This window comes from Rhinatrema bivittatum, chromosome 10 (genome assembly GCF_901001135.1).
Source record: "Rhinatrema bivittatum chromosome 10, aRhiBiv1.1, whole genome shotgun sequence".
Lineage (NCBI taxonomy): Eukaryota > Metazoa > Chordata > Amphibia > Gymnophiona > Rhinatrematidae > Rhinatrema > Rhinatrema bivittatum.
The window spans coordinates 106,758,951-106,771,506 of record NC_042624.1 but is presented as its reverse complement, the minus strand read 5'-3'; the positions used below and the strand labels follow the sequence as shown (position 1 = coordinate 106,771,506).

General features: G+C 43.3%; 1 protein-coding gene across 1 annotated transcript in view; it reads left to right on the top strand.

Annotated features, from left to right (window-relative positions):
- C8A (complement C8 alpha chain) overlaps nt 1–12,556 on the top strand; it is a 41,193-nt gene that overhangs the window by 15,490 nt on the left and 13,147 nt on the right. The window contains exons 5-7 of the mRNA XM_029618202.1: nt 1,257–1,446; nt 8,555–8,755; nt 10,343–10,583. Of these exons, the coding sequence (XP_029474062.1) occupies nt 1,257–1,446; nt 8,555–8,755; nt 10,343–10,583 (632 nt within the window). The remainder of the gene's footprint in view (nt 1–1,256; nt 1,447–8,554; nt 8,756–10,342; nt 10,584–12,556) is intronic.

The following is a 12,556-nucleotide window of genomic DNA, read 5'->3' as shown; positions in this document are numbered from 1 at the left end:
TATCAGGGTTAGGGCACAAGTTCTAGTCACATTGACTGATCACATTACTTGTTTTGTCAAGCTACCAACTGTTTCCATTTCCCATCCCCCATATACTGTCAGTAGGAAACTTGGTAACATGAATAAATAAGAGGGCAGCCAATAGGAATACATATTCATTCCTAAACTGACCTTAACTGACCTGAAAAGTGTCAATTGTATCATTTTCAGTTAGTGCGCACTAACTCCCAGTTAGTGCGCACTAACTCCCGTTAGTGCGCACTAACTCGAGTTAGTGCGCACTAATCGGAAAAAACGATTTTTAACGATTTTTTAACTAAAAAATCGTGCCTAAGACGATTTTCTTGCCCTGCCACACGATTTCTATCGTTAAGACGATATGGAAAACGATTCACATCCCTAGTAGCCAACCAGAGAGGAAAGCAATGGAGCAGGCTAGGTGGGTCAAGTGGTCCCTGTCTCCTATCATCTATGATGTTACTGTGCCTTTTTATTTTTTTGAAGTTTATTATACAAAGCTGTTGTCCTGAGAAATCCCTCGTATTGTTGTCACTTCATTTTACATGGAAGGGTATTACTGACTGGCTTTACTCCCTCCTCCTCACTGTACTATAAAAACATTATGTACAGCATCACTAAACGCCATGTCTGTTTTTTGACCAAAACCAGAGAAAGCATACATACACTTACAGATTGACTTTTGGCACATCATAAACTAGAATCACAGAGGACGACAACTAGGTGATCTAAATGGGCCAGATGGTATTTATCTGCCATCATTTGATTATGTCATTATACTAACAATTATTTTTGATGACCTGGAAAAAAATCTGAGAAAATTATTTTTCACTCAACGCACAATTAAGCTCTGGAGTTCATTGCCAGAAGATGTGATTAAGGCAGTTAGTGCAGCTGGGTTTAAAAAAAGATTTGGACAAGTTCCTGGAGGAGAAGTCCATTAACTGCTTTTAATCAAGTTGACTTAGGGAATAGCCACTGCTTATTACCAGCATTAGTAGCACGGGATCTACTTAGTGTTTGGGTACTTGCCAGGTACTTGTAGCCTGGATAGGCGACTGTTGGAAACAGGATGCTGGGCTTGATGGATCCTCGGTCTGACCCAGTATGGCATGTTCTTATGTTCTTAACTCTGGCAACAGAAGAATCAGGAGAAAATGATGCTAACAGTTACTGTATATGTTCTTTACTAAGCAATACCAAACTGAGAATTTTCAATAATGTCTTTTTCTTTAAAGATTTAATATACTTACCCAGGATGAAAACCAGTATGTGTATGACCCTACATATTATGGTGGCCAGTGTGAGTATGTCTACAACGGAGAGTGGAGAGATCTGAAATATGATCCTGCCTGTGAACGCTTATATTATGGAGATGATGAGAAGCATTTTCGAAAACCTTACAATTTTCATTTGTATCAATTTCTGGTAAGTGCGCTCGTTCTCAAAAGGGCACCAGCTTTCTATATTCTGTCCAGCCAAAGCGAGGCCTGGCACATTGTTGTTTTGGCTTCAGCATGTTGTATAAGCACAGCGCCGGTAACTTTCAAAGTGGCACGCGGGAGCACGTGCGGGCGCAGGCACTGGCCTGAGCCCAGGGACGCGGCTATTTTATAACTGGCGCACATATATGTATGCGTGTCATACACTGGCCTGGCCATGTGCACGTGTGGCCACATTTTAAGTGAGTGCGCAAATCCCGCTTCTGCCACGTAAGTCGGGGGATTTTAAAAGGGGCGTGCGCCGACGCTATTCCCAGTTTTACCAGTTCGACCCCAGTTCACCCAGTTAAGGGATAGGTCCTCCAAACCCACCTAGTTTAATAGCCTTAACTCCCCCCAGTTAGCCCTGACTCTTAAACCCCCCCCCCCAAATCTGCGTCGCGGAGGTATTTCCGCGCACATCTCAGGTTCTCGCCCCGAAACGACCACGCCCAGCCCCCTTTTGAAAACCTCCTAGATGCGTGCGTGTCTCGGCGGCTTTTAAAATCCACTCGGCGCGCATGAGCCCAACTTCTTCACACATCCCCCCGCTGATGTGCACATCGGGCTTTTAAAATTCACCTTAGAGAGTTCCCACGAGTAGGCATTATGTTGAAGGACATTAAACAACTGTGAATACAAGTGTCTTCTTCAATCTACTCATATACCAGATTACAAGAGCTCCTGCAGGCACCGCTAAGGTGCAGCCCCATTTAAAATGGCATAGATAGAGCAGGAGCACACAGTGTCCTAGATGCTTGTACAGTTATCAGCATTATTCCATCTGTATGAAATGGGAAAACCTGCTAGAAGGTAATTTTCAAAGGAAAATGTAAATGCAACATGCTATCACAGCAGTTTTCAAAAATCCCACTTACCCACGTTAAGTGCTTACACTGAAAACGAGAAATAGGCATGCACATTAACTCAACATCTACAGCATTTTCCTTTTTATCTATTATTTCTCAATGCTAAATATGTGCTTTTAGTATTTTATTTATTTAATATCTATTTTTACTATACTTTATTTTAATTTCTCTTTATTTTAACAGCTAATGTGTTTTGTCATTTCTGATCTTTTAATTATTTTAGCTGTTAATTCTTTTATGATATGATTGTAATTTCATTGCTTTTATGTATTTTATTGAAATGCTAACCGCTGTAAAGGCTATGCTGAGACAACGGTATATAAATGACAATAAACCTTAAACCTTAACACAGGTAAATCCTATTGATAATTCAAAGGCATGTATTGTAGCAATTTTCAATAAAACTGGTCTGAAAAGTTCACATATCGACAAAAATGTCACAAATGGGCTCACACAGCAACTAGGGCAGCCAGACACTTGGCGACGTGGCAGACAGAGTGAGAGAGAGGAATTTGCTTAACACATTTCAGACAGAAACAATAACTTTAGCAGAATGAGCTAGGGTGAATGATTTAGTTTTTTTTATATAGCACTTATCTCAAAAAGTTATTAAAGCAGTGTACAGTAAAATCATTAGAAATCAATCATTTACAATGTGCCCAGTCTGGTTATCTCTGCTCATTGGGTGAGTTTCTGAGTTCATTTCATGTCATACAATATTGATCTCAAGTAGATGATTTACCATGTCTAACACAGAAAGGTATCTGAGAACGGCAATACCCAGGATGCTTTACATTTAATTTTACTATGTATGTGGTTCTTTCTTTAATATGAAAGGTCATTGAAATCTGTATAGTATCTTATTTTCCTATATATTTTTATTAATACACATTAGAGTATGTTTTCTGGAGGGCATTTATCTTAAAGGTTATGTACCTACTGTTAAGCCCTGGCGAGCAAACCTTTATAGTCCAATATAAAGCACCTGCCTAATTTGTGATTGAATATCAGGGTTATGTGACTAAAACATACAAGCTTACCTTGAGCCTTTTAAAATGAAAGCATAATGAATGCATGTCGATTATGTGCACACCTTTACAATTCAAATGTATGAGCATAGTTTGCAAACCCTCTCCCCCTGAAACATCTCCAGGAATGCCTCTCTTTAACGTAGCCAAAAGCAAGAGCGCTGTGGAAATGCTCCCTTACTTTCAGGCAGAACGGTCATTAGTCCTCCCCTCCGATGGCATGGCCTCTTATTTCCACTGCTGTAGTGCTAGTGGGGGCCATGGTTCACTGGCACCCAGGGGCCGCTCAAGGCAATCTGCTGCCTGAGGCAAGGGATGAGATGATGCTCCCTCTGCCCCCTGCCCCCCCCCCCCACATGCTCTCTCACCCCCCTCCCCAGGCTCACAATCTCTCTCTCACGCACACACACACCTCCACACACAATTACTCTCAACTCCGGCGCGAGTGGGACATGGCTCTGCTCGCGACATGCTGGGGTCTCCTCCATCTTTGCCATTTTCTGCGCATAACATTCTGGTCCAACAGCTCCCAGTGCTTTCTATTATATGACCTTCCATCTACATCTGCTAACTTAAAGTGGCCATATCCGTCAGGCAAGGCACGTACCTGCCTCCCTTGCTTCAAACTGTTGGTCTCTTTATCAGCTCAGGAACTGCTTCCCCTGCCCCTAAAGAGAACCTGCTTTCCATAATGGTCGCCATATTTTTTCCTACACTAGATAACGATGACTGCCCACTGGAAATTGCATGAGCCTTCCTTCCCTCCCTACCTATTCAGATTAGGCTTATACTACTGGCAATGGAAGAGTCCTGTTCCCCGAAACTACTGCCAGTGAGCAGAGAACTCACAAAAAGTAAGACTGGACACACTTTCCCTAATCCCTCTTGCCAGATAGAATAAGCGGCCTCCGGTTGAAAGGAGCTGAGCTCGGCTGGCTCCCCATGCCCTTACCTTCTGGTCCACGATGGAGCACGCCATCTCGCGGACACGTGCCGAGCTGAAGTCACTAGCATCCATCAGTACCAGATCATAACAGAATTTGGATGTAAATGGAGATGCTGGAGCCAGGCTCGAGGGATGGATAACCGGCGAGGCACTCATGGAAAACTTTCAGCGTCTGAGCAACAACAATAACAATTTGGGGTGGGACAAAAAAAAAACCCCAACAGTGATGAGAAACAGGGGCGGATTGTGGGAAAATAGTGGCCCGGAGGATTTTTCTCCATAGTGGCCCATGGGTACCCAATTACACATACAATATAATTTACATATATAATTTACATATATATGCACACACCCCTTAAAACATAAAAAAAAGCTACCCGGCATGCACATGTTATAAAATCCATGGGCCGTGCCCACATATATCATTTATAAAATATTTCAGTAAGTACTTTCATTCAACAAGAAACCTATTAGTTTGAAAACATTTACTATTTTCAGTAGAAGAGCAGGTGGCAGTACAACAATACACTGTTCCACAGTCACCAGCAGCTTGAACTGACGGACTTAATCCCAGAGTCAGAAAAAGTGACATTCTGAGGTAAAATTAATATACACGTTGTTGTGATAATTTAATTCACTGTTGTGATGCCAACAAGAAAACTTTGCATCTTGGAATTCATATGGCATCATACCTATTGTGATATATTTCGGCATGGTCCTTCCGTTTCAACACAGTACTACCTGCCAACACTCAACGAATAACAACCCTGCCTATGAAAAAGAATACCACAAATATTACACCAGAATCTAAAATATCAATACACCTCCTATCAGGAAAACAGAACAGGCCAAGCTACTACAGATCCCTACAGAGAAACCACATGTTAAAGGAATGCTTCATCTCAGTCTTCGCATGCAGAACACAAACTCTCACCAAATACAGAATAAAGCCACATAAAGTATAAATAGAAATATGCAGACAAAAACTAAACTGTAAAAAGCATCACGCCAGACTCTATACAGTGCAACAATGGAAAAACAAAAATTTCACCATTCCTCATGAAACAATCAATAAAATCAAAATATATAAATCATTAATCATAATAGTAAAATCATACTAATAAAACAATTTCAAAACAGCTGATGAATAGAATATCCAATAATTAAAGACTCATGCAAATTTTGAAAGCTTTACCAAACACCAATAAAATATTTCAAAACAGCAGACACATCATACTACCCAATAATTAAAATGGTAGTCAATCAAGAAAAATGAACTTTAAAAGCCACCTTTACTTACCCTCTCCAGCAGTTCTCCTACTCCTTTCCCTTGCAGGCCACACCAGAAGCAGTAGTAGCTGCTTAAGCTGTCCTCACGGTCCTCTTCCTTAGGGACCACAACCAGTCTCTTCTCTCTCTCACACACACACACAAGCACACACATACCAGTCATCTCCCTGATCAGTCTCTCTCACACATACACATGTCACTTCGCTGGCCAGTCTCTCTCAATCACACAATGCTTTCGCTCTCTCTTACACACAGGCTTTCAATCACATACATGTTCTCTCTATTTCACTTACACACAAGCTCTCAATCACACACATGTTCTATCTCACTTACAAACAGACTCAATCACACAATTGCCCCCTCTTTCTCATAGCCACAGCCAGCCAAAAACATGCTCCATCTCTCTCTCTCGCGCACACACATTGACACACATGGAAACACCTTCTCTGCCTCACATACACGCCAAACTCACACAGAGAAGCACCCTCCCTGCCTCACATACACACCACACACACACAGAAGCACCCTCCCTGCCTCACATACATGCCAAACACACACACAGAAGCACCCTCCCTGCCTCACATATATGCCACACACACACAGAAGCACCCTCCCTGCCTCACATACATGCCACACAGACTCAGAAGCACCCTCCCTGCCTCACATACACACACATAAAAGCCCCCAGCTGAACAGCTCATCTTTGGTCTGCCGGCCTCGTCTCCGGCGGCAGCTGGCGCCGGTCTTCATTTTTTCGGCCCCCCCCCCCCCTGGCCTGGTCTTCTTTTCTTCGGCCCCTGCCGGCCTGGTCTTCTTTTCTCCAGCGGCGGCGGCTGGCAGCAATGTCACTCTCCCGGGTTCCGGCGGCGACACTTGGGCTTGTCTTCACTTTTTTCAGCTGCCGCCAGCTTGGGCTCCAACAGCGGCTCGCGGCCCCTCTTCCTTTCTTCAGCCGCTGCTGGCTTGGGCTCCGGCAGTGGCTCACGGCCCCTTCTGCTTGGGCTCCGGCGGGGCTTACGGCCCCTCTACCATTTTTCCAGCTGTTGCTGGCCAGGATGGGCCCTGTCGTGGCCTTGCAGGCCTCTCTTCCAGCCCCACATGGTTGTCCTCTGTCTGCGGCAGGATGGCTCTGCTGCAGCCCCGCAGGTTTCTCTTCGGGCCGCAGCGCTAGCAGACCCTCTTCTTCTCTTTGGCTGGGAAGTCAAAAAATAAAAATCACATGATGGGAGCGACCGGCCCACCGGTGGAAGCCCGATCCCCCGATAGGGCAATCCGCCCCGAGAAACTTTAAAGCCATAAAAATAATTAAAGAATCCAAGCAAAAAGCACCTTGAAAATTTAGCAAACTTTGATGAAGGGGCTGGGGCGTCTGTGGGTGTGGAGAGATGCGGTGTGGGAGGCACAGGGAGCTGGCTGCTGCTGCTGCAGAGTTAACAGAGCGGCGCCGCGAGACGTTTGGCGGAGCTTGCCCGGAGCTCGCGCTCGGTCCCGCGGCGGTCGGCTGAGAATGATGCAGCCCTGAGGCGCTTTAATCCCACCTTTTTTTTTTCACAGTTCCCGCCTTTGCCCCTGACTACCGGCCCCCCCCCCCCCCTCTCTTTCCTTTCTCCCCTCCCACCTCTCTAATGGAGACTTAACTAACTGAAGTGACCGAGGACACTCCTTGGCTCCCACTATGCAGAAAATGGCAAAAAAGATGGCATTTGTGCAGTGGCCGGGCTGCACTGCACAAATTCTGCGCTTCACGGTAGCGCAGAATTCCCCCAGGACTATCCACAGGAGGCCCGCGGGTCCTGTCTTGTTTTGGCGCCAGGGTGAGGTGACTGCTAGAGGAGTTTGGGGGGTGGGGGGAGGTGTTTAAGGCAGTTTTTCCCGCTTCCAAAGTTTGCCACCCGAAGCGGCTGCCTCGCCCTGCCTCATTTTAGAACCGCCCCAGCTGGCACCTCTAGACCTGGCACCCATTTGGTTGCCTCTCTCGTACTACAGCTCTGCTTTCAGGTGGCCGAATATCCACTTTCACCGATTCAGCCAATCTGCCAGCATAACTCCTTTATTCTGACTTAGCCTTTGAAAATGTATCCCCACTGATAACCGTTATGTGCAGGTACGATGGACTGCCAAGGTTAACGGGAAATCACCTAGAAGACCATAGCTAGGTTTTGGCCAAGTCAGGCTGTACTGAATTTTACCCCATGCAGGGCCGTGCTCAATAGCGATTTACTTGGTTAAAGTGGCCTGGCTGAAAATTGCCGCTCCTCAGCTAACAGAAGCTAAAAGTGTGCGTGGGCCTTCCGCAGCGTATGAACTGGTAGCTGCCGGAAAAAGAGGCATCACTCATTCAAAAAATTTGCACGAAGTATGGATGTTAAAAGCACTCGTGAGGTTTGCAGCCTCACAGACCGATCTGAAATTGTCCCTTGTAGTCCCGAAAGAAATGAGAGAGAAAACCATGGTTTCTTATTCTGTACATATATTTAAAAGATGTGAAAAAAAAAAAAATCCAAATGCTGCTAGTTTCAGACAGTTTGTCTTATGGGTGACTTCCGATGTGACAGCTGAAGACACTGCAAGATTTCAGAAGGCAAAGTCTACTTTTGCCTTATTATAATAACTTTATACCAGTGGAAAAGCTTTTGGGCATTACTTCTGCAGCCCACCTGAACGGAGCACCAATACGTTCTAGAATAATGCTATGATACAACTGCAGCTCTGTAAAAAGAACCATCTTAGCAATTACTCCAAAAGCAAATTACGCCCTTAGGCAGATATTGGAGAAATTCATACATTTTGGTAAACCTTGCACAAAGCAAATATTTAAAGAAAACAGTCTGAATGTTCAAAAAAAAAAAAAAAAAAGTAAATTCCATAAAAACATAAAATAATAAGTAATATTAAATTACCATCACTTCTATTTTATTTCAGGCTCATGCCGACTCTGGATTCTCTTCTGCGTTTTATGAGGATGCAAGAGACTTACTTGATGCCATTAAAAGGGACACATCTTCATCTTTAGGATTTACATTAGGAATAGGTCCTGGTGACAGTCCTGTGAGTGTTCAATTCGGTACCAGCAGAGAAAAGGCTGCAGGAAGTCTTCGGAACATAACTAAATACAGCGAGAAGGTACTGATATAAAATAGGGCAATTTTTCTCATTCAGATTGTATTCTGTTCTGCATCCTCTGCACATCTTAGGTGCCTTTTTATCTTTAATGCTTTCATTGCTTAATTTACTCAAAAAATGAAAGCAATAGCAAAGTCACATATTGGTATCTCTCTCTCTCCTCTTCCCTCCCTCCCTCCCTCTCCCCACCACCGAATGACATAATGTGCCTGCGGTGGATTAATCAGCATGCGATGTGAAAATGAATTGCAGAAATTAGCCTAACCATGCCCCCCTTTTTTTTTTTTTATCGCGGGAGCTATTTTTGCTATATTTATTATTTTTTGATGAATCTAGGCCTACCTTTGAATCTTATCTTGTGTTTTCCAGTTTGTTTTTGAATAACCTCATTAGAAGGATGAGTTTTGTTTTTGTTTTTAAACAATTTCAGGAGCTCACAAAGTTAGGACATCAAATTCTACTGGGCCAGAGTGAAAAAAAAGTGTCTTTCAGTATGTAATTGTATATTTAGTTTATGTAATTTACAGCGCTGTACTCGTCTCTAGTAGAAATACTGGAGTACTGTGTTCAGTTCTGGAGCCCTTATCTCAAAAGGGATAGAGACAGGATGGAGGCGGTCCAGAGACGGGCTACCAAAATGGTGTGGGGTCAGTATCAGAAAACCTATGGGGAGAGACTGAAGGATATGAATATGTACACCCTGGAAGAGAGGAGGTGCAGGGGTGATATGATACAGACCTTCAGATACCTGAGAGGTTTTAATGATGTGCAAACATCAAACCTTTTCCGCTGGAAAGAAATCAGAAGAACTAGGGGGGTCACGAAATGAAACTCCAAGGAGGACGTCTCAGAACCAACGTCAGGAAATATTTCTTCACGGAGAGGGTGGTGGATGCCTGGAATGCCCTGCCGGAGGAGGTGGTGAAAACCAAAACAGTGAAAGATTTCAAATGTTGTGGATCCCTAAATGCTAAAGAATGGAAATGAAGGAAAGAGGGCATTGATTAACTTCCTGGTGCAGTGGTAACAACCCTTTAACCAATAAGCTTGTTACATAAGAACATAAGAACATGCCATACTGGACCAAGGGTCCATTGAGCCCAGCATCCTGTTTCCAACAGTGGCCAATCCAGGCCATAAGAACCTGGCAAGTACCCAAAAACTAAGTCTGTCCCATGTAACCATTGCTAATGGCAGTGGCTATTCTCTAGGTGAACTTAATAGCAGGTAATGGATTTCTCCAAGAACTTATCCAATCTTTTTTTAAACTCAGCTACACTAACTGCACTAACCACCTCCTCTGGCAACAAATTCCAGAGTTTAATTGTGCAACTCCATCATTGCTCTCTACTTCAATGGCAGGGGAAAAAGGGGAATTGGATTCTTACAGAAACCAATGAGGGCCCGACTTTTATGGGCTGGGGAAACTGATAAGCATAGGGTAATCTACAAAGCACAGAAGATATTACCATAAGCTTACTAGGCAGACTGGATAGACCATTTAGTCCTTTTCTGCTGATATTTCTAAGTTTCTGTGTTTAAACTACACAGTTAAGAGTATCTTTTGTTGAATTTGTTTCCCTACAGAATACTGGTTTTGTACGCGTTATGACCAAGGTGCAAACAGCTCGTTTTAAAATGAGAAGGAACAACCTTGTTCTTGATGAAGACTTCCTGCAGTCGTTAATGGAACTTCCAGAGAAATACAACTACGGACTGTATGCCAAATTTATTAATGATTATGGCACCCATTTTCTAACCTCAGGAACCATGGGAGGCATTTTTGAATACATCTTGGTTGTTGACCAAGAAATGATGAAGGCTGCTGGTTCGTATGCAATTGAAAGCGTTTTGCGTTATTGAAAGCTATAATTCATGTGCGGTGTTTCGAAATGACATGAGAAAAAAAGCAGGGAAACATTCTATTTCATTACGCGTCTTTTCAAAGTGAAAAGAAAAACACCACCAAAATGATTTAAGGGTTGCTTTTTTTTTTGGTTTCGGAATGCAGCCCTGGCCCAGTCTCCTGCCAACGCCACCAACCATCCAATGCTGAAATAAAAAAAATAAAAATTAATCGCCCTGCTCCTTCTCCTATTCCTTTCTCCTCCATTGATCAATCTTGCCCCATCTGTGGGTTCTCTTTTCTCCAAACGATACCTACTGACCCTGAGGCCAGAATGGTGGAGACCTCAGAGCCAGCAGGAGCACCTGGGGATCAGTTCTTTCCACTTCTTATAACCTACAGTTGAGATAAGATGGGTTCAGGGAGAGGGGAAGGCCCAGCGGTGGGAGGGGGAGAATAATTTTGATTTTGATGGCACTAGTAGGGGGGGGGGGGAGGGGAATCCGGCCTCTTTTTTTTTTCACTTTTTTTTTTGTTTGTTTTTTTCTTTTCATTTCGAGTAAATGAAAGTGAAATAAATGAATTAAAAAAAAAAAGAAAACAAACAAAAAAAAAATCCTTTACTCATCCATATCATAGAATCATAGAAATGTGAGAATGGAAAAAGAGCCTTCGGCCTGTCCAGTCTGTTCATCCACGCCAACTACTCAGCACTCCAATCCCTATCACTCCCTGTGCTTATTCCATGCTGCTTTGTCTTCACCACTTCAATCGGAAGGCTGTTCCGTGCATCCACCACCTTCTCTGGAAAGAAACATTTCTTTAGACGACTCCTCAGTCCACCCCCTTTCCCCCTTTCCCCCTTATCCCATAACCCTTCATTCCAAGCCTCCTTTCCATTGAAAGAGGCTCTCTCCTATGCATTGATACCTTGCAGATATTTCATCTCTATCACATCTCCGCTATCCTGCCTTTCTTCCAGTGTATCTTTAATTCTTTCCAAGACCATTGAACGTTTTCAAAAGCTGGGAAGTGCTACAACAATAGGTTTTCTTTGAGTTAAATGCACTTAATGAACTAGAAATAGATTTCTGAAAATTGCTAAGATAGCAGGTCACATTTACATTTTCCTTTGAAAATGACCCTGCACGGTAGAGTTTAAGAGTTGGTAAAGATTAAGGATCACAGATGTGGGACTAGGTCACATAGGTATAGCTGAATTGTTTATATTTTTGTTTTTTAGTTCTTGGTTCTGTCAGATCATCTTCTCGGTTCCCACCTGTACTTACAGTTAAAATAACGTGAATAACATAAACATAGTGTTGATTGTAAGTGGCATTGCATTATTTTACTTTTGTTAACAGTTTTGAATGTTAGCAAAGATGCTGTAAGCCATGCCCTTAAAATAGCATCTATGACTGTCTATTGTGTCACTTTTTTCCTCTTTCTTCATGATAACTTTGAGTGTTTACTATATGGTCTTTTTCCAGTATTTATTTTTTTTCAGCTGGAATATTGCGCCACAGCTTAGAATTCCCAGCAAGCATTGAGAAATTCTGGATGTTGAAGGCATTTCACCATGTATTTGTAATTGCAGTGAATGTCTGAACTCTTGCAAACATGATCTCTGCCGTACTGCGGGGTAGTGTACTATAGACAAGTGTTGCCTCTTCATTATTTGTAGGGGAGCACAGCCTTTTTTAAAAATGTTGTTTTGCATAGCTGGTGTACCATTGTTGTACCAATGCTAGAGAGCAGGAAACAGTTAAGGGGAAGTCGTGCTTCCAGCTCAGCGTGAGGAGTTTTTTTTGGTGGGGGGTAGGGTCAGAGGAAGGATTGAGGCTGGTGGGGAGGGTACTTGGAGCCACCTTGTTTAACAAAGATTGGATGGCTGGAAGAGCCTAGGACATGACAGATTTATTTTTAAAGAACGGATGGGTGTGAGGAAGGACCTA